The sequence below is a fragment of the Volvox carteri genome (assembly GCF_000143455.1).
Source record: "Volvox carteri f. nagariensis unplaced genomic scaffold VOLCAscaffold_1, whole genome shotgun sequence".
In the NCBI taxonomy this organism is placed as follows: Eukaryota; Viridiplantae; Chlorophyta; class Chlorophyceae; order Chlamydomonadales; family Volvocaceae; genus Volvox; species Volvox carteri.
The window spans coordinates 507,632-529,412 of NW_003307545.1; the positions used below are offsets into that span (position 1 = coordinate 507,632).

The 21,781-nt window shown below is 56.1% G+C and overlaps 4 protein-coding genes across 4 annotated transcripts in view; 1 reads left to right on the plus strand and 3 right to left on the minus strand.

The window, feature by feature from the left end:
- Positions 1-417: 417 nt before the first annotated feature.
- Positions 418-5,854, minus strand: VOLCADRAFT_85812 (uncharacterized protein; the record flags this gene model as incomplete). The annotated part of the gene is made up of 9 exons (XM_002945956.1): positions 418-676; positions 1,237-1,565; positions 2,018-2,188; positions 2,280-2,327; positions 2,463-2,543; positions 3,378-3,503; positions 4,191-4,334; positions 4,691-4,818; positions 5,353-5,854. 9 exons carry the CDS (start codon positions 5,852-5,854, stop codon positions 418-420), a joined length of 1,788 nt encoding a protein of 595 aa, XP_002946002.1.
- Positions 5,855-6,135: 281 nt separating this feature from the next.
- prpL15 (plastid/chloroplast ribosomal protein L15) lies at positions 6,136-8,933 on the minus strand. The gene is made up of 5 exons (XM_002945957.1): positions 8,864-8,933; positions 8,609-8,788; positions 8,394-8,520; positions 7,880-8,025; positions 6,136-6,871 (listed from the first exon to the last, which is right to left on the minus strand). Exons 1-5 carry the CDS (start codon positions 8,867-8,869, stop codon positions 6,584-6,586), a joined length of 747 nt encoding a protein of 248 aa, XP_002946003.1. The 5' UTR covers positions 8,870-8,933; the 3' UTR covers positions 6,136-6,583.
- Positions 8,934-9,884: 951 nt separating this feature from the next.
- Positions 9,885-16,818, plus strand: VOLCADRAFT_85814 (uncharacterized protein; the record flags this gene model as incomplete). The annotated part of the gene is made up of 13 exons (XM_002945593.1): positions 9,885-9,930; positions 11,561-11,582; positions 11,719-11,788; positions 12,073-12,209; positions 13,226-13,260; positions 13,482-13,592; positions 14,307-14,456; positions 14,722-14,770; positions 14,978-15,190; positions 15,412-15,535; positions 15,751-15,789; positions 16,297-16,407; positions 16,765-16,818. The coding sequence occupies 13 exons, from the start codon at positions 9,885-9,887 to the stop codon at positions 16,816-16,818; spliced, it is 1,161 nt and encodes a 386-aa protein (XP_002945639.1).
- A 2,768-nt stretch (positions 16,819-19,586) lies between these two features.
- The window catches only part of VOLCADRAFT_85815 (uncharacterized protein), a gene marked incomplete at both ends in the record, with an annotated part of 6,021 nt that continues 3,826 nt past the window's right edge, over positions 19,587-21,781 (minus strand). The window contains 5 exons of the mRNA XM_002945958.1: positions 19,587-19,628; positions 19,764-19,886; positions 20,310-20,348; positions 20,797-20,920; positions 21,596-21,715. Of these exons, the coding sequence (XP_002946004.1) occupies positions 19,587-19,628; positions 19,764-19,886; positions 20,310-20,348; positions 20,797-20,920; positions 21,596-21,715 (448 nt within the window). The remainder of the gene's footprint in view (positions 19,629-19,763; positions 19,887-20,309; positions 20,349-20,796; positions 20,921-21,595; positions 21,716-21,781) is intronic.

A 21,781-nucleotide genomic window follows, 5' to 3' on the forward strand; every position in this document is an offset into this window, starting at 1 on the left:
TTCCCCTTGGAGCCCTTTCCGTTGGCTAAAACTGGCTTCAGTCAGCGCGGCCCACATCTGTTGCGTGAGGAACCGGGGCACGAATTTGCGACGGGTCCTTCAAGGCGGATGAGCGGGAATTCGCGCAGCTAGACCAGGCTAGACAAGCTAGCTGGCATCGTTGGTTGCACAGCCAGAAGACGCCAACGAAACGGAGGTGAAAAAGGGCGAAAAACGTGTCCCCGCAAAAGACAGCAATTGTACGTCAATCCGCCATTCAATTTCAAGACATCACAACATATCTCCACCATAAACTCCGCCACTCATGCACCAACCAGAAATGAACGTTACCCTAAAAACGAACGCATTGATGAACGGATCTGATTTTTACGATAACACTCACGCAAGGACGCCGCTTTTCTAATGCGGCTGAGGTTGCTACCCCAGCGGCATGGGTGTCGCGAGCGCCGGCAACGGCCGTGCCGTGTAGTAGGTCCGCGCAGCCGCCAACTTATCCTCTACCACATTCACGGCGGGGTCAGCTCGGCGCAGCAGGTTGGTCTCCCGGTGGCCCATGAGGTGCGACCCCGGGGCGTGTTGCGCCGCGGACAGGCCGCTGAGGCAGTAGCACGTGTGGTAGTAGTCCACGGGCTTGCCGGGCTTGTCGCGGAGGCCGCCCTTGGTGGCCTGACAGCACCTGGCGCAACGGGGTGGAGGGAGGCGGCGGCACCGGAGCGCATGGGCCCCGTCTGGGTGTCTGCGTTGGCAGGTGCGCAGTGTACCACAGAAGGTACACAGCGGCAGTGAAGAGGCGAATTATCCCCATACACACCAGGCGAACATATCATTAAAAAAAGGATGTAAAATGACGACACCCGCGGAAAAGATACATATGGAGGGAAGGCGGCAAAAAAGCCGCAGAGGTGGTACTTTTGACCACCACCAGCCACGGACGCCGCCAGAGGGAAGCGGGCCCAAGGGGGCCCCAGGGCTGCCATCCCGCGCATGGCCAGGGCTTGGAACCGCAAACACGCCAGAAGCACATGGTGCAGAAACTACGACGAACCAAACAGGTCATATGGAGGAAGAGCCGCTTTGACAGTTTGGCAGGATGGGCTTCAGGCGGCGAATGCGGCCCGCTCCCAATGCGGCATCTCCCTCCCCCCACTACCCCCCATTGCCACACCACTACCACCCATCCACCCGCCCTCGCCCACGTCCCCTTTCCTTCTCCAACCTGTGCCACTCAGTACCTACTTAAGGATCCACAGCTGAAGCGCCTCGTAATTGCACAAAGGCGGCGGCAGAACCGGCTGCGGGGGCGGCTGCTGTGGTGGTGCTGCCGCCGCCCCGGCCGCCGCCTCGCCTGGCGGCTGTTGCCCCTGCTGGCCCTGCGGTGCTTCCGCCTGCGCCTGCCCTGCCTGGCCCTCCTGCTGAGCTTGTTGCTGCTGAGCCTGTTGTCGTAGCTCCATGCTCCGTAGGTGCTCCCGCTCCTGGATGGCGAGTACCTCCGGGTCGGGTGGCGGACAGATGTTGAAGGCAGCCACGTTGATGCAAGCCAGCTTGGTGGTGGCTAGCTCCGCCGCCTGAGACAACCGCAAAACAACAACCGCAAGAGCGCCATCGGCAACAACGGCAACAGCGGTAATCAAGGTAGCGGCTGCGGCAGCAGCAACCTTGGGCCCACTGGGCAGCAGCGCCGTCGGCGGGAACCCTCAACGTTTCGAGCCATGAGTCACATCCCCCACTCCGCGGGCGTGCCTTCCGCGGGCTAACGCCCGTCCTAATAACCCCCCTCTTCAGGTTTAAGTTGGAGCGATAGCCAGCAGTCCCAGTCCTGGAAAGACTCCTCCTAGCGCCCGATCCCCCATTTGGGCCTTGCGCCTGGTCCCCGGGGCCCCCCTTGGGAAGCAAAACCCAGCAATCCTCGGATAACCGCGGCCCCCCCGAGCACCGACTCTTAACGGGAGGAAGTGATTCACCCTTCCCTCCTCCTAGGCCTTCTCCTAGGCCTTCTCCTAGGCCTCCTAGGCCCCACCTCGTGTGCAGCTGCCGCTTGGTCCAGGAGCTCCCTCGCGGCGGCTGCCTTGCCCGCGGAGTGCCGTGCTGCCGCGCCGCGAAGCGCTCCGTCCGCCTCGTCACTCGCAGCCAGCGCCCTGCCCCGCAGCGCCTCGTAGGCGTGCATGCGTGCATGCATCTCCCCCTCGGCCTGGCGGGTGGTGGTGAAGTGGAAGGAGGGAGGGAGGAGGGAGGGACAACAACAGGCAGGGTCAACGACGCGGCATCCCGTACACGCTTACATGCTGCAAGAGCTGGTTACAGCCGAAGTCTTGTGGAGAGGAAAAAGCCTGGGCGAGTGAAAAACCCGCTGCTGCGGCACGGCAGCGTCTGCCCCTGCCAGCGCACTCAGCACACCCCTTGCAGGTGCACGTGCTTAAAGGTCGTCTTCGAAGTCGTCAATTGAACCCTCCACGTCAACCTACCAACTCAAAGGGCGGCGAGGCGGTCATCATGGGAGCGGGGGGCGTCTGCAACACCTCCCGCGGCGCCTGGGCAGCCGGCACCTGCGGCTCGCGGAAACACCGTGGAGAGGAAAGGAAGGAGGAGAGGAGAGCAAGATGAAACACGACCACACGGAAACAACAGCAACGGTCTGCTAGGGCAAACAAAATAACCCAGATTGGTGTTCCACACGTGAAGAGGCTGTTGCTTGAGTGAGTGAGCTCGCCATGGCTACGGAGCGTGAGATAAAGAGCGTGAGAGAAGAGATCAACGCGGGAAAAATGGGACATGGAATTACCGACACAGAAAAACCTAAGTAAAGATTGCGGGACGAGAGCGAGCGCTGGATGCGAGGCGGAAGGCTAGGTGGATATGCCGCACCGATAAACGCGAAGACCCGCAGGCTGCCGCAGGAAGGGCGGCGCCACGACCAGGGTACATACATACCTTTTTCATCTCAGTTGGGCTCAGCTGGGTCTCTTAATTCGTGAGGATCAAGTCATTACATTTTGCTGTAAAGACATGCGGCATGCCCCATGGGCACATCCCCCCCTAAAGCATTCCTCTCTTGAGACAATAACTTGAGAGGACCAGACCTCCCCCGGCGGGGAAACGAAAAGAAGAAGAAGCTCCGAAACCCCGAAACAGACCGAGAAACACCGAGATGCAGCAAAACCCCAAGAAACACAGAAAACCCAGCGAGCAGCGCACACACTAAACACGAGCGGTATAGGAGAATCCTCATCCTCTCTTTCCCCACAACACGTGCCATGGCCGTCTGTCACGGGTTCCCCACTCCTAACCCTCCCTTCACCCCAACATCCCCCCCCTTTGCCCCGCCCCGCCCCGCCCCGGGAAACACGGTAGTGCTGCTAGAGGCCCCCCCAAAGACCCACCGGCGGAGGTCGCAGCGCCGACAGCGGCAGCTGCGCCAGCAGTGGAAATATGCCGCCCTGCCAGAAGCTGTAGCAGCCGTCCACCAGTTTGTTAGTCCGGCCGTTGAAGCCGCCCTCTATGGAGCCCTGAAAGGGGGGAGGGCGGGAGGGAGGTGGATTGGTCGGAAGGAGGGGAGGATAGAGCGATATGTGATCAAGTGAGCGTGCTGTGTGCGGGGATCGATGCGGGCTCCGGAAGACGGAAAGGGAGGAGGGAGAGGGACGGCGGGACAGGTAAGGGCGCTTGGGAGGAGGTGTGTGCATGTATGTATGTATGTATGTATGTATGTATGTATGTATGTATGTATGTATGTATGTATGTATGTATGTATGTATGTATGTATGTATGTATGTATGTATGTATGTATGTGTGCGCTGGGGCGGCGACGCACCTGCGGCGGCCCAATCCGAGACCCTTGTGAAGCCAACCCCGACACCCCGAGATTTAAAGGGACCACCAGCAAAGATGAAGCAACAGCGGCATCAGCCGAATGGCATATTTTATCCGAACCGATGCCCAAAGCCACCAGACCGTTTCCACTGATGTCGTACATAACGTGTACAACACCGATCGATAACGGTCCCCTGTAACTGTAACCCTCCATCAACACAAAAGTACCTGCTAGTATGCTCCTACTCATCCGCTGCTGCTGCTGCCCCTCTCTCTCTCTCTCTCTCTCTGTCTCTCTCTCTCTTTTTCTCTCAATGCCCCCCAACAACCTTAGGGACGCTGCTGGCGGGGTAACGCGGGAGGACACCTGCCTGTCTGTGCACCAGCCAGTGCAGCAGCCGGGGCACGTCCAGTGTGGACGACACCAGGGAGGGGCCCCCCGCCAACATCAGGGCCGCCACGCCGCAGAAGGAATAGCCACCGTGCGCCTCATTGCCGGGCTCGCCGCCCAGACCGCCCTCATACGTCTGTGTACGGCCGTGTACGGCAGCGTGCATGGTTCAGGAATTACCGCAGCAGGTGTGAACCGAAAGTGTGGGCGCACGCACACATACACACACGCACATGTGTTCCCCTTCGGGTGAGACGAAGAAGAGAGAGACTTTGGGGTGTGTTCCCCTTCAGGGAACCGGTGGCACCGGTGCGGGAAATAATAGGGGTTGGAGAAAATGGTATGGCCAAGGGAATACATTTCATTTGTTTATGGATTCCAGCTTGATGACTCTACAGAGAGGTGCTGATACTGACGGCCCTTTCCCCACCGGCATCGACATCCCCGATGTGACCATCCAGATGCAGCCAGCCAGCCAGCCAGCCAGCCCACCTGACAAGCCCTGATGTACTCCACCATTCCGGACCTGGCCAGCAGCTCCTGCTTGTCGCCCTCCTCCAGCGCCACCATGTGGGTCACGGCCATGGCGGTGTAGCAGGCGCGGAGGTCGCCCTCTCCGCCTGGTAGCCGTGTGTGTGTGTGTGTGGGGGGGGGGAGGGGCGTGGGGGCCGTGGGGGCCCAATGACGGCTGCGGTAGTATATATGGATACCACATCAGTTGGGTCTCAAGGACTTGCTGGTGGGATGGGGTACACCCCATCTTGGAGCCGGAGTACATGGGGGAGGCAGAAGTGCACTGCTCAGGGTGATCTATGGAAAACCTGGATGACATGGATTACGATTTATTATGGCGTTCAAACAGGCGTCGGCTTTGATTCTTCTTCAGTCGGAGCGCGAGGAGGATGTCTGGGTTCGCTGACCTTGATGGCGCGAAAGCATGGGTTGACCAGATGTCATGGGTAGCCATATGTAAAAGCGATGTGACGAGGCCGCCCGGAAAGACGTGAAATAGTCACACCCTAGCTATTGGCATGGCGGTTAGAGAAAGATTGCAAGGTACTGCCGGGACATCGGAAGGCTAGAGATGGCAAGCGTCCGTCAAGGCAGCGGAACTGACCCAGGGGCCAGAGCACATCCAGCTCTCGCCTCTCTACCTTCGTGCACGCTGAATCCGCCGCCCTGCTCTGGCGGGATGCACATGCGGAAGAGAAAGTCCCGGAGTTTTGCGCGGTCCACCAGGCCCAGCGCTTTCCCGCCAAGAGTGACGGTAGCCGCGACGGCGGCATACGTGGGGGCTAGGTGCGCCAGCTGCATAGGTCCTCCCCCAAAGCCACCCCCGGGGTGCTGGCAGGTGCTCAGGAAGGCGATTATGTCGTCCACCGTCACGTCCCGAGGCAGCGGGGCATCAAGCAATGCTAGCGAATGCAGTAACCAGAATACTATCCAGGTGCGACTGGCGTCCAGGACTGCAAATCCTGACCCCAGCTGACCCAGGCCACTCTGGATGTAGGCGATGTGGCTGTCGCGATGCAGCTCGAGGAAGTCGTGCAATTCATCGGCATCGACAGGCTCCAGATCCTGGTAGAGTTGCAAAACCTTCTTTTCGAGAGCATTCTGCGTTTTGCTTGTCGCTGTTGGTAACCTGTCCTCGAACATCTTTGATGTTTTGTTTGGGAGGTGTCGGAGTACAAAAATGTTATTTTACGTGACCGTTGCAACTCGACATCTTAGGTAATTAAACGTGACAAATATATTTGATTAAGTTGTTGTGTTGTTCATGATACTCATCACTGCGCAAAAACAAGTGGCGTTTCCATGCCGAAACCCTATTTACGATGCCATTTCCATCTGTCATATCTAGCAGGTAGATAGTCACGTACTTGGGCTGAAGGATTCTGTGTGCATCTTTAACTCTACAGCAGCGGTTCCGCTCAGTTCGGCACGCATTTTTACAAATGCATCTGTCGAGGAAGGCGCAGAATAGAAGACCACATCGCTGTACCTCTGGAAACGTACGTACCATACACGATACACCGTGGAATGTTCCCAGTGATTAACGACACCTGATTATCTCTAGCAACGTGCTAGACACCGAAAGTGCCGAGCAGCATAGTGTACGGAGGCTTGCGGACGAAAGGGTCCCAAAATCGCCCCCCGTTTCTGCAGGTACATACAACCTTCTCCCACACGTCCAACCATCCCACATTACGAACGTCAGGAAGCATCGCTCATGCCGCAACGACTGAAAACCGAACCGCCAAATCGGACCAAGAGCCGCCTTCTTCCTGCGACAACGGAACCTATCCACAGCAGCACGGCGTCAAGACACCTTTTCCATCACGAAACCCAAATCCCAAATTCACGCAGGAGGTCTATCGTAGGCCATCACTTCCTCTTCGCGGGAACGGGGGTCTTGACCTTGGGAGTACGTTCCACGTACATCCCCTTAGCCTTCAGGTTATCAATCCGCTTCTTGAGCTTCTCCTTCTCGTAGTCCTGGCCGTTGGCCGCCATATCAGATACAAGCTTCTTGAACGCCTTCCGCGTCCACTTGGCCTTGCTGGCCACCACCTCAGCCTTGCCACCAGCCGCTTCAATGGCAGTCTTGGCCGACTCCGAAAACGCAGCAGCGTGGACGGTCAGCGCCTTGGACAGAGAGCCACTGCCCAAAACCTGCAGACCATACCATCGATGTTAACGTATTCACATACACAGCATCCATTACATTTTAAAGTAAAATCAAAAAATGCGGAGTGCTCTCAATTGAGTCGGCGATAGCATAAGCTATCCACACGTGGACTGTAGAAGCTTGGATGGACACATACGAGCGCAGCGGACAAGACTGCCATAATAAGAATGTCACCCATGTGGGTCGGAGGAAGACTTCTGCCACGTGTGGTACGCGATTTAGTGGCGTGGAGCAGAATAACACCGCCACGGTGCGATACCCCACAGGTGCAAGTTGCAAACTAGGCGCCACGAGCAGGCCCGCATGTGTACGTCATAAGGCTTCAATCTATATGTTTCGTCTTACAGCCTTCTACTATTCGGATATTTCTCGGTATAATCGGGGATACTCCTTGGATATTTCTGCGGCGCAGGCCCACGCGTATCGGAAGGGCTCATGAATTCATTTCTTGCGGGCCACGATATCAACTCAGTCAGGCTGTACCCAAGTGCTAAGCTTGGTGCATTGGCGACGGGGGCTGAAATGGCGACTAATGGCGACTAAAAGCGACAATGGCAACTAAAAACCGTTGCAGTCCACATGATGCTTAGCTATGCCCAACTTTGGCCTTCATGTCCAATGTAAGCGAGCAGCACATCCCGAAAGACAGGCAGTAGGTCGCATGCCATGTAAAATGGTAACGCATCTCCCTGCATCATCCAAACTATCGCATCTCCCGCATGTCCCAAACCTCGCCAAGTGCTGCCAAGTAAGTGTGCGGTTGACAGACAGAGCGGGCATGTTCTGCATCGAATCCGTCACTTCAACCTAGCCTCAGAGACCTGACCGGAGCCTTTTTACCTATTTACCCTCACTCTTTACCTCCATGCGTACACATCCTGGCATTGTAGAGGTCAGTGGCACGCGCCATGACACAGAGTTGAGACCCCAGCCGTGAACAATTGGTTCACCATGCCTGCACCCTTTTCGAAACAGACAAGGCACATCTTTACCTTGAGTGGTAGCCGGGAGTCGCTCCCGCTCACGCTAAGCACCTTCTCCTTCACGGCCTCCAGGGTTACTGCCTCGCCAGCGGCGAAGTGCTTCTCTAGGTCATCCAGATTCACCACAACGAAGTCCGGCACACCGGCCGACATGCCTGGTGAGGGAGGCATCGGGGAGGGGAGTTAGCAGCCGTGCCGGGGGAGCAGAAATGCACCATGTCCTGTCCAAAACGTGTAACAAGATAATTAAAGCCAAAGGTGACAATATATTGGCCTTCAAACTTCCATATCCATCGCGCGACTGCGAACGCAAACATAATGAGGCAGCGCGCTTTCACCACGCACTGCAAGCTCGACTACGTTAATTGTCCACTCTATTATGGAAGAATCCATTGAGTTCCTCCTCGTCAGCGGATGCCCCATGAACAACAGAGAGACAACGTTACATGGAAACCGGAGAACGGTACCCGATTCCTTTGCAATTGTCATCCTGTAAAACAAATCATGAAAACATGTTACCTACCGCCGGCAATACCGCGGAGCTTGGGCAGGCGGCGGTAAAGAGGCGTCTGGCCACCCTCAAAGCCTGGCCGCACGCTGGGCCCCGACCGCGACTTCTGGCCGCGGTTACCGAAACCGCAGGTGCCACCCTACAATTCCATTACAATTTCATGACGTTTAGCAGGCGGGCCCCATTACGCCTCAAAATCGACTTGCGCCGCAAATGCTGGAACATACCTGACCCGCAGCATGACCACGGCCTTTCCGCTTCTCATCGCGACGGCTGCCAGGCTCAGGGCTGAGGTTGTGGAGGCGGAGGCGCTCCGACGCTGACACTGAGACCACAAGCGCCCGGGGAGCCCGCACCGAGGCCGGAGTAAAAGGGCGCACCGAAGAGCGCAGGGCACGCGTGGTCACCTGGATAGAAGCGAGAATGGCTGAGCAAACCAATCACCTTTCAATAGTTGCCGCGGCAACAAAAAGACGGCCCACCTGCATTTTGTGTAGCCCTCTCAATTAGGCAGGATTAACGAGGTATGGGCCCCACAATTGCACCTATGAACCTAAGAGAAATAAGACAGGATCATGGGTGTGATTCGTCTGGGCCAATATAATCGCTCGTCCATCCCGTACCCAGCGAAAATTCAGCTTTCAAAGGGATGCCACAAGCCAGTCTCAAATGGAGTATCCTAGAACTGCTGTCCAGTAATGTATAGAAATGCAAACGCAATAAAAAGGGTAGAACTGGTGGTCATGTTTCTTTCAGAGGCTGTACATGCGCACCTTGCCAGCCCCACCTAGTGTGGGTTATGCTGACTATCTCCTAGAACAACTAGCATGTCCCGAACCCAAGCAAATAGGCGAGACTTTCCTATGAGCAGAGCGGGCCAGCTACAAATCCTGTACTTCCTGATGCCCACGGCGTTTCGCCACGGCGTTGTCTGCAGTGCAGGCAGCGCGAGCAGCTCGACGTTGGAGTCAATTCCTGCAACCCGTCAAAAAACTTGCCATAGGTGTACAAGCTTGGACAGGGCGTACGACAACGAAGCATGCCCTGCAAACAACGATTTCAACGAAGCAGGATGGGAATTAAGACTTTCCATCATATAACCGGTCGATAGTTAGGGGCCACCGTCGCCTCTCCTCTCATACGGTAATAAGGGGCCCCAACACGTCTAGGAAAGCTCGCTCTGGGACCCTTGGGGCGGCGTGGCCTGTGCCAACGTGCCAGCCTCCAACGATTAAGATGTCTCCATGAAACATTTAAAGGTATTCATGCAGGAGCGGCCGATTCCAGGGTCCCAGACCTCCCGCAACGTGCTTTTCTGTACGCGTGTACGGTGTTGCCGGGCTGTGCAAATCATCTCCCATTTCCTGCCTCCCCTGTGCCGTGGAGTTCCCTTTGTTGAAGCCGTGGGCCGTAGGGCCAGTACTTGTGGTTTTCGTACAATGGAATTCTAGTACGCCCTAATGTTACGCCCTGAGCTGTTGCGTTTGTTGCGTATCAGCCATCATGAAATGCTGCAAAGTGCCCTCCCACCTATGGGCATGTCGGGCTGGTAGGTTTCGGATGCATTGTGGATGACTCAAAGCTGTCAGTCCGACACGATGGTCCTGTACGGCGTCTGGTACGGTTCAGGCTTTCCCCATTGAGCTGCAACAGGGTCACATCAAAAATGATGACAGAGTTATAGCTTTTTAGTCACATCATGATGAAGGATGATGGCTTAGGTAGCCAAGCTTAATTTACATGGACTTTTGACTTGGCATCATCGGTATAGAATGAATCGCTGGCACAGTTGGTCGAAATGGCCAGTTATCTTGGTAATATGTTTGTGCACCGATGGCGCTTGGCCCTTGAGCGAACGTTGGTTTGGCCAAGACTTCTGGATGCGAACAAGAAACCGACCGGAGCTGGATTGGGACTGGGGCCATACTTGGAGCAATATTGAGATTGATAAACAGCCGATCAGCATGCTTCTTTCGAACGTTTTGGGAAATTACAAGTTTACTTTGCCTCGCACACAGGTACTCTTCGGGTTACACGACATACTAGGTGTCGGTGGCGTTTGCGCACGTCCCCACCCTTACCAAAAAGCCATATAGTAAGCTGTCTTCCTTTGTACGAGGGCCGAGCGGGGGAGAAGTGCGTGCCGGTGCCCAGTGGTCCCACCGCTCGACCACGTCCACATTCCCGAAGTACCACGACGCAAGCCACTTGCAGCCCATCGGCCCGGTTCTTCCCCAGTCAGTGCCTTCTCACAACCTGGCCTATTGGCAGGTACCGCCCATGACATATGTTTCAAACTTGGCTGTCGATTCCAGTCTCCCGTCTTCCTACCTTCAACCGCCGGCCTTCTGCTTCCCTCATTTCTCCCTGCGCCCCGCACTCCTGATTTGCTTATCTTTGTCTTCACTTTCGCCTTGTCTTGTCTCGCCTTCCCTCTGCACTGCGACCTCATGGCTGAACGACACGGTAGCTAAAACGCGGAACAGCTTACGTCGGGTCCAGCGCCCGATTAAGGCGGGTGGTGCGGGAGATGCTCAACCCACGTGACCGAAAGGATTTCAAGATTGCGGTAATCGGCGGCAGGTCCGCTTCTGGGCTACCAGGGCTGCCCGGGCTGCGGGACAGGGACAGGGGTGGGGGATGGGACGCCTGTTGGTAGACAGAGAAGGGAGGCTATGGCCGCTGGCGAGGTTGAGATAGCGGATCGGAGCACGAGAACGGTATCTCAGTACCCTACTGGAGCGGCATTTCTTGTCGTCCTTTGTACTGTGAAGACCCGCCTCAGGATTCGCAGAGACCTCTGACCCAAATGGGCTAGTGGTCCTTAGCGGGATTACTACAGGGGGGAAGGAGGAGGCCTCGGTACACCTCCGGGGCCTCCGGAGCTTCCGGGTGAGAGAAGCCCGTCGTGTCGGATGTGGAATACCTGCTACCGATCCATCGCGTTGTGTAGGGCCGGGAGGTTGGCTGTGTGTGTCCTTTCCCCGCAACAAATTCGGATTTAATCGGGAAACACTCCGGAGGATTTTTGTTAATTAAACTAGAGCAAATGGGTATTTGCACCAGAGGATACTTCTTAAAATTTCCAGAAACCTCCTCAAGAATTACTTCTGATTTTTAAGGGAGAACGTAAGCTCTCCTCCGGCTCCTCTCGTCCGGCTCATACCGCGCTCATGCAGCTTTCGTAGTGAATGTTGAATGGTGAGTGTCGGTGTACGCTGCCTTCTCCACTTTGCTTGTCTTCCCCACTGCGACGCAGTTGAATCTTTGTTTTTTTGTGCGTACGGTCCCTCTTTTTTTTGCATACAATCCCTCACCTTACGGTGACTGTTTGCAGCATAAGCTGGGGCCAGGGCACCTCCAAGCGGGGCGTCACTGATTGGTTCAGCGTTTTTGCGAGTTGGATGGTAGGTGTGTTGGTGGCGGGGAGGGGCCTGCGACACAGGGGGATGGTGATAGTGCTATTTGCGCTATGTAGCGCTGTTATGTAAGAGTTAATCCTGCATCGGCAGTGGGGACGGCGGCATGTCCCGAGTGGGAGGCTGATAGCCTGTTGTTAGGTTCAGGAACCCCGGTCCCTCCGTGCAGTCCTGCTTTCCCCCCTGTCCCTCCTTCCCTCCTCTCCCCCAAAGGAGAACACAAAATCGTCCTTCACTCCCTACACCCACATTCCCCCCACCCACCCCCCCAGATATCTGCGTTCCCCCGCGCCAACATCACCGCTCGTAACGGCTGCACCCCGGGTGTTCCCACGCCGTACATGATCATGTGCTTGGAGCTGTCCGTGGATCCAGATGTGGATCTCGTGTTCATGGAGTACACGCTCAAGTGAGTGGGGGGAGAGAGGGCGAGGGGGGAGGGGGATTGGAGGGAGAAGGAATCTGGGCGGTGTGGTAGGAACCATCCCAATGTGGAAGGAAAGGATTTGGAAAGGGAAAATTGGCGACACAGATATAAGAGGTAAGACTACTGGAGGAGGAGAAAGGAGGAGGAACGCGGTTGAGGAGGGGATGTAGGGTTGTGGGCGAGGAGGAATGTCCGAACCAGGTGAAGACCCCAGTCCCCCGTCTATTTAACCTCCTTCCACGGTCCTAAATAAGCCACCGCGAGGTCACACCGTTATTCAGCATTCACCCCTTCCAGAGACCTCTCCTCCCCTCTCAGCCCACTTCCCGCTACTGCTGCCCCGCTACTGCTGCCCCGCTACTGCTGCCCTGCTACTGCTGCTACCACCACCACCACCCTGTCGCCGCTGCCGCCACCTCAGTGACGGTTGGGACCCCATGCTGTTTAACAACCGCATTGTGATGGATATGGAGCGGTTAGTACGGCGGGTCATGAACCTACCTAACCGCCCAGCCGTTGTCTTCATGCACGTGCCTACCTTTGGAATGGCCAACTACCCGAATGGCCATCCCAAGAACCCCGACAATGATTCGTACTTGTAAGTCCAGGAGGGGTAGGCAGGGACAGGGACAGGGACAGGGACAGGGGCAGGGGCAGGGGCAGGGGCAGGGGGAGGGGGAGGGGGAGGGGCCCTTGCGTCCCATGCAGCTCCGCTACGATGATCCGAAAATTAGGTTGGTTAGCTGTAGACGTTTCTCCACTTTCTATGCCTCGCCATCGTTGTCACTATCACTATCACCACTACCACCTCACCATCATCACTATCGCAGTCAGTGTTTCGATTTGATCAGGTCCAGCTGAACAAACTGCAAAACACGCATTGTGTGGTCAGTTCCCGTTAGTTCTTTTCAGTTTGCACCGTCATATCATGGCGGGCCCCCACCTCACAACACCCCACCTCACCTCTAATCCATCCTACCCCACCTAACCTCACTCAGTAGGCGCTTTTACGAGACCACAGAAGACGCGCAAGGTGGGAGCCGCAATTGTACCTGTGTATGTGGGGTTATATGTGTGTGGGGTATGTGTCTGTAGGGGGGGTGAGGGATTGGCTACCCCGGGGGGCCAGGACATGTCGTAGATTGCTGCTGATATGGTGGTGGTGGTGGTGGGTTGCCTGACTTAACTTTTTATTGTGCCTGATACTGGGACGTTTTATTCACCTCACATGCCTGGTCTTCTACCTCCGTACAGGTGCGCTCTCACAGTATTATGACGTACAGTACCTGTCGCTGCGTACGGCACTGTACCGCCTGGCCGTATTCAAGAGCACGCCGAACTTCTTATGGGAGGACGCCTATGTGGGTGAGTGGATGTGTTGATGGGTCCATCGATATCGCTGCGTTGTACTTCCATTTCCAAATCCAGGTAGTGGATTATGCTGGGTTATTTTCTCTCAACGGAAATTGACACGTTTTGGAATGGGGGCGCGCAGGTGATATGAATCCAGGGCTTTGGATTCGGGGGTTTGGAAGCGAAGGGAATAGAACAGTGGAGAGTCTCGAAATACGGAGCCAGGAAGCGCTGCTGCTGAGCTCGCTGCTGAGTTATGGCGCATACTAGTAGTTAATAATAATTGAAGCCAATCAATACGGCGGCGAAGTAGGTCGCTTGTGGCTAAGAGGGCGTTCTTGTTTAGTAAGGACACAACACCAGACAGCTATAACACCCTGTAACACCACCACCACCACCACCAGATATCGGAGATGGGGCATGGGGCAATCCAGAGAGGTCTTCTTAACGGAAAGGCCCTTTGAATGCCAACAGTATTATAGTAGAGCTCCCACAGCCAGGACACCGTCATTGGAGCCGCATAATGGAACCCTCGTGTATGGACGCGCCCCTGGGGGAGCATTCCAAAGTTTTCTTCGCTATTTGGCCTATGCTTTCAACTTCTTGTCCCTACCCTCGCGGCGGCTTTCCATTTTTCCATTTCAATTTTTCTTTCTCCTCCCTGCGTTATTGCGATGTTTTGCTCTACATCCACTGCCCCAACCGAATTCAACCGAACCCAACCAGACGTCCACCCGGGGGATCACGGCCATAAGATCATGGCTGATCTTGCCGTACATCTGATCCAGCGAGTGACTCTGGGATTGTTGATGGAGCCGTACAGTTCTGCCGATGCCGAGGCCGCCAACGAGCAACTTCCGGAGCCCATGTACTTGGGTGAGTGTGCACGGAGAATGTACGGAACGTGTACGGAGGGTTTATAATAATGTGCACAGGGAATGTGTACGGGAAAACTTGCTTTTGTGTTGTCGGTGTGCACTTGGTCACATTGTCGTATGACCATGTTAACACCGACCTCGTTCATCTCTCAACTAACACAACTTCCTTACATGCCGCGACCTCCGCACCTCGAAAAGCTCTTTTCCGCACGAGCCGTGCCCTGACCTGACGCGACCTGACCCGACCTATCAACGTACCGCAGGCAACACTGCCCCCAGCAGCCCCATGTGTCTGGTGGGAGCCGCATTCAGGTGGGGCGGTGGGGGGGGGCCCGAGAGGAGGAAGGGGAACATCCTGAGGTTCCGCCAACTTAGGACACCAGGGGTGCTGGTAGCGGGTAAATCTCTCCATATACCTTGCCATGTCCCCTCCGCCTCCCCCTTTCCCCCTCCCCCCTCCCCTTCCCCCTCCCCCTCCCCTCCCCCTCCCCTCCCCCTCCCCTCCCCCCCCCTCCTCAGGCGCCTGGTGGTCTCCTCCTCGGGTTTCACCTACGTGAACGAGGGCACCGCTGTGAAGCCCAAGCCCGGCTACGTGGCCACCGAGCCCGGCAGCCGGCTGCAGCTGGCGGTGAACACGGACCGCTCGGCGGTGGGCAGTCCGGCGGGGGAGAAGGTGCACGTGTACGTGCACCACCTGAGGAGCTACGAACACATGGGGGTGGCGGAAGTGAGGTGAGGTGAAGAGGAGGTGGGGCGGGAGGGGGCAGGGGCCAAGACAGGAAACGGAGCGGGAGGAAGGAACGAGTGGGAAGCACCATCATGAATAATAATTTAATTCCACTCGCAACCCATGTTAATATCTCGCCTTGCCTTGTAGAAAACACCACACCCTGTCGCCCCGTTCTCCTCTCCCCGCTCCCCGCTCCTCGCTGTCTCCCGCTTCACCGCCACAGCTGCGTATCCGGTTGCAGCTGTGACCCGGTTGAGATTGATGCCCACATCAAAGAGAGGGTGTCCCAAGTGTATATGTCTCGGCTGGTGGTATCACAGTCCCGGGAATGTGTCCTTGAAGTCAAGGTGGGTGAGGTCTGATGAAAAGCTCTTGTGGACGCGGGTTGCGCGGAGTCGAGCGCTGCTGGCTTCACGAGTAGCTCGCGGAGGGGCTGCTGGGTACGGGGCCACGGGGGGAGATGGTCAAGCAATTCAATCAGTTGTCCCAGCCCTATGCTGGAGGTCTTGTTGTTCTCAGCGTGTGCTACAAGTTCATTGCCGTATATTGCCGTACGCTGCAGGTAACCGACAAGACAAGCAGCGGCGAGCACAAATTCAAGGTGGGTGGGTGTTTGGGGGAGCGGGGTGGTCAGACAGATAGGTAGTTGGGTTTCATCCAGGAGCTTTTCCTCCCGGTAGTTGAGCTTGCTCGCTAGCGATACTGCTCGAGTTTCTCGCCTCCATGGCATTGTTTTCCTTTCCCTTCATTCTCTTCGCATCGTTGCTCTTCTCAAACGAGCAAGCAGACAAAGCGTTAGTCGCATGCCTTTGTTGGAAGAGGGCACGTTGCTTTCATTATTATGACGGGTTTAGGGGATTGAGCCGCGACCGTGTCGGCAGCCGCTTGTCATTCGTTGTGTACTGCACTTGTACATGTGCATGTGCGTGTGTTTATGCGCCCTGTGTTCTTGCGAGTATGCGGCAATCGGGGGATGTACATTATATAGGAGAGCCGCACGCCGTTTGTGCGCAATTTGTGTGTGTGTGTGTGTCTCATGAAAACTGGGCTCTGTACAGACATATGCGGTTCTCCCTGCCCCGGGGCCACCACTACCACTACTGCGCAGGTTTCGGGTCTCGTGCTGGCTGAGAAGGCGGGTGGGAGCGACATCATGGAGCGGCTGGGCGGTGACAACCAGCCGTTCGGGCTTCGGCAGCACAACGGCGATGCGACCCAGGTAGAGGGGGCACAGGGACTGAATGAGACGGAACTGAGGGTCAGCAGCAGCCCGCACTTCATACCAGCTTACTCCCTCACGGTGATATATTTCCTGTAGAAGTACACAACAAGAAGCACATATTGGTGTTTTCATGTACACATGTTTGTAAATAACGTACTTTAATTAGGTGATAGGCCCTTTTCATCATCTGCATTGCATATCCCATAAAACACATCGAGGTAAAGCCCTCGAACAGCCGCTGTATCTGTTCCGTTGGAGGCGGTTCCTTCACATTTGCCGCCGTTACAACTTTGGTGCGGACTTCCTCCCTTCCCCCCTCCATTTCCTTTCTCTCGTGGCCGCCTGTTGTCGCAGGTGGTGTTGACCAAGGCTGGCCGCACAGGCGGGGACGGACAACCAGAGCACTGACGGAGGGCTATACAGGAAATGAGCAAGGGCCCGGCAGCCTCGGACTTTTCCTGTTACCATTATCATTTCCTGCTGCTGCCGTTTTCGTTGCCCCGCTGTTTGTGCTTCTGCCATGGCGCCAGAATTGCCACCCCAGTCCCGCATATGACCTTCCTCCTGATGTAGAAGTACATCAGCATGCAGGACCACGCACGTGGTGATGCGCCATTCCATCCATCATACACGCGTCGCAAGACCAGGGTCCCAGGGCGACGGTTGATGATGCGGCATAACGGTAACGGTCGCTCCAGGCGTTTTTAATTTATAACGGTCAGCGTATCTCTCTCATGCATCATTTGAGAGGTCTCCCTGAGTGTGAAGGGACCCCAGCCAGGTGGATGGGGGTGGTGAAACCTACTGTTTTATCAAGCGTGGGTGGGAGTGGGAGTGGGAGGGGTATACATGGCTGGCTGCGGTCAGGCGCCCTAACGATAACCGAGGCAGAGCCATAAGAGGATGTCCACAAGGGTATTACGGGATGCCGTGCCGCGGCGTGGCGTGGCGTGGCTGGTAGAGTGCAGCCGGAGCAGCGCACCGACCGCCGGGAGTACAGAGAGCACGTCCGGGCGCCACGTGTGAGTCTTTTTCAGGGTGAGTCTTTTATCACACCTAGGGTTAGGCACTACTGGTAGCGCACGACCATTGCCCCCGGTAGCGCACGACCATTGCCCCCGGTAGCGCACGACCATTGCCCCCGGTAGCGCACGACCATTGCCCCAAAATCCTTCCGATGGTGGAAGGTATTGTGCCCCTAGTTGATGGACGGTGGTGACCTGGGATAAAGTTAACCTGCGAGCCGACCGGGAATGGAGTTGGGCCGCTGTCGACCCGGCAGATTCTGTTGGATGCTGGTGGTGGGTGCGGAACCTGAGCAATCCACTGAGAAGTTGACTAGTGTGACTGGATGAGGGTGCCCCGAAATACCGGGGAAAGCAGGGCTTCGCAGGGTAGCTGCCACGGGTGAAGATATACCCCCCTGTTTCACACAGAGGAAGGGGGAAATGGTGATGGCTTGAGGTGGAGTGATTGACGTCCCAAAACGGCCTGACGGGCCGTGCAGCCAACTGCACAGGCCAAGTGAACGGCGGGAACACGACCCGTTCGCTATCGCATTTTGCTATTGGATTATGCAGCGGCCTGACGTGCTTGGATAGGGTCGGGTGCTATCCACGAGGTGATTCCCTAAAGAGCTACCTAGAATGGGTTGGTGGGTGTACGGCGCTGGGCCCGGGGGGGGGGGAGAGCACCGCTTACTGAGCGCAGAATGGTTTTCAGAATGGAGATTTCAGAGGGGAGCAGGTGGCATACCTGCGATACAGGTATCTAACCTCGCCGCTTAGGTGAGTCCCTTCTTCACATCGGACATGGGCGTTTGGATCTGCCGCCACTGCAGACAAAGGCAGTGTAAGGAGAAAGGAGTGTAGGACTGTATGACTGTAATTCTTGTCGGGAATTCGAAGCGCATACACAACTGTGTATCATGTATATCCCTCATCTCCGCATAGCAAGCAAACGCGTTTATGGCTGCTGGGGTGCATCTGTCAGTGTGGCACCACTGGGCTTATTCTTACAGATGTCTAACCCTCCACTTTCCAAAGTATAAATGTCAGCCTCGCTCTGTATGCCATTGCGTCCGAACGATTTACCCACGGGCTAACGCTCAGGCGTATAAAAATGGGTAACGTTGTATGATTAACTCAATACTCCCGCTTTCAGGAGACGGAGAAATGACATCGAGTAAACCACATAAAAAATATAAATAAACCACATACCATACATATGGCGAGTAGCCTACCGTACAGGGCAGGGCAGGGCTAAGGACGAATGGTGCTATCCTGACTGAAAACCCTCACACCATACGAACGCCGATGATGGCCCCGCCGGCGCGCCTCCTGGTCCCAGCCAGGACTTAACCCCGCGCCTCCCCACACTCCACAGTCCAAACAAAATAACAGGTGCCCTCCTGGCACGAGTTGTCGATATCATTTCACTCAGCTCAATATGAAGCATATAGTCCCCCACCCTACAGAAGCACTCGGGCCAGCCAGTGCTCGAAAGCTCGTGAGCCACGTCCAAAAATAATTCGAACTGTCGTGTAAAACTAGTTTGCGGGGAGTCTGTCTACCGCTGGAACGGGCTCCATTGGCCCCGTGCCCTCTTCCCGAAAGAAGATGCCGCCCTTGAGCAGTTGATGCTCACGCATGCTTGCATAGCTATATTCTCAGCCGTCCCATAGGTCAGAGGGTTCTCCTGTAGTGGTCATGCGTGTACACTCAAACAAAAGAATAACAGATTTCACACGCTCCATCGCTGCCAGCCAAATAAAGATATCAGACGTGGCGAAGGCAAGGAGAAGTACGGCATCACATTTGTAGACCTCGGCCAAGATGCCATCGGCAGCGAGTCGACACGGTTTGGGTTATGCATTGGGTCGATGCAACCCCGTTAATGCATGACATGGTATGACATGACGTGACACACCATGTCGCATTATGTCAAGGCAGCGCAAGGTGACCGTGTGCACGGCATGGTCCACATGCCTAAAAGGCATTATCGCTCCGATTGCCGCTTCACGAAGAGCATGGGGCACGTGCATTATCCAGGTGACAGTCTACGGAAGAAGCCCGGCAGGAGAGCGCTGACTATCTGGCTTCCAAAAGTCTGATCATCGCTGCTAGCGGTGATCGACCGTCTACTGTTGACAAAAGCAGTCGCTCATCTATATGTAGTCATCGGTCTGCCGTTCGCATCTGAGCTGAGGTCAAGGTCACCTGCAACAGCAAGAGACGCATTACCCCGCACCTCACATCAAGAAGTCAACAATGCTCATCAACTGCAGATCCATTGTGCATGACTGTGCTAGCAATACACAAAAGCCGCGATGGCTTAACTTGGAAAAGACTCACCACCTCCACGCCTTCGTTTTCATCCAGGTGTTGGCGCAGCCCAAAGTGTTGGTCATGTGCGGCGTCGAGGCCTGCGATGCCTTTCTGCTTGCCCGCCGTCTCCGCCACCACCACACCCGATACCTGATGAGGGCCCCCGACAGCAACAGCATAAAATCATGAACATCAACAACAATATCAATAACAACAACACGACAACCGCCAGCAGCATTGTGAGCGGCAATGGTGTCATGCAACAACGCCACTTTGTTTGCATGATGGTGCGGGTAACAGCAACAGCAGTAAGCAACAGCAGCCAAAGAACAACAAGACACTGTAGGGCACGTAGGCTAGCAGCAGCAGCAGCAGCAGTATCAGGACAAGAAGGGGGCCGTGGCAACCTGGTAGGACACACAGCAAGGACTCAACATACATACATACATACAGTATTCGTGGGACCTAGAAAACCACCGGAAGTGCTGGCCCCTTTCGTCAGCGCCTGTCCGTGGGTGTGCATGTGCGTGGCACACAGCAGTTCCGCTAACACTGAGCCCTCCCTAAACCCACCTTGAACTTATGCTCGCCGCTACTGGTCCGATTCAACACCTGCAATACACAGGTCACAAAGAGGGATATTATTCGCGACGGAGGCGGCAATGGCGCTCCTTCCCATGGAGGAGTTGCAAATGCCGTCATCTACCCACCTACCTGCCTACCTAAACTCACTCAGTCACTCAGCTAGCTTAGTCGTACACAAAAATACATTATCCACTCTGGGGAGGGGGGAGAAATCAAATGATGCAAGAAGCATTTGAAGAAATGAGCTGCCGGCCCCCACTCCAGTGGTTGGGGGACTGGAGATTGCCCAGTGCCACCCGACCCTCCCTCCCTCCCCCCCTCCCCCCGACACACATCCTGTCAGTCAGGCAATGCCCGCCCGCCGTAGCCAGCCAGCCCCACTCCATTGCGAGACAGTCAACCAGAAGCAGCCACTCCTAAAGCCACCCTTTCACCCTCTCTCCCCCGCCAACCAGCTCAAAACCATCAAACCTACCAGGACTTCGATGACGCATTCCGTGGACTGCGACACCACCAGTCCCACCAAATACACCTGGGACACCTCTTCTTGGATCAGAGCATCCACCTCCGTGGGGTCGCAGCTGCAGCCCGATATGCAGCTGAGACGGGAAGGAAGGAGGGGGAGAGGGGGGAAAGGGGGAGGGAAAGGAAAGCGGAGATCACAGGATGATGATGATGATGATGACGCAGGAAATCACCTTCCAATGTCCTGAGCGAAAGGGGGATGGGAGGGAGGGGGAACGAAGTGCCGGCGGGGCGGCAAGTCAGGTTGAGGCGGGAGAGGTGGGGAACACGCAAAACTGGAGCTGTACGGACCAGCTGTACGAACCAGCTGCACCGCCCTTGGGTGACGACAACGCCGGGATAGGGAAGCAGCTCCTTATACGGGCAATATGGGCTATGGGTCGAGCCAGCAGAAAGTTTAAATTCCCGACGGTTAGGGTCGAAAATAATGAAACGATTCCTGGAGGAAGCCTCTAGAGGATGCCCGTGGAGGGCGGCACGGGTTTGGTTTGGGAATATCAGGTTGTCGAAGATTCCTTTTTCCCACGCTCCCTCCCCTTCCCCTCCCTCCCCCTCCTCTGTTCCCGGCCACTCCGACTGCTCCTGCTACTCTCCCCCTTCCTCCCCCCCTCCTGGACTACTCGTCTATCTTTGGTATCTGCTCCGTTCGCCGGTGGCTCGTCTTAAACCTCCCCCCCTCTCCGTTTCCTGTACTGCCTCCTGGCCCCCCTCCTGGCCCCCCCTCCCGCCCCACCTCCTCTTCACCTCACCTCACTTCCGCCACCCCCATGTGTTCGTAGCTCCTCAGGTGGTGCACGTACACGTGCACCTTCTCCCCCGCCGGACTGCCCACCGCCGAGCGGTCCGTGTTCACCGCCAGCTGCAGCCGGCTGCCGGGCTCGGTGGCCACGTAGCCGGGCTTGGGCTTCACAGCGGTGCCCTCGTTCACGTAGGAG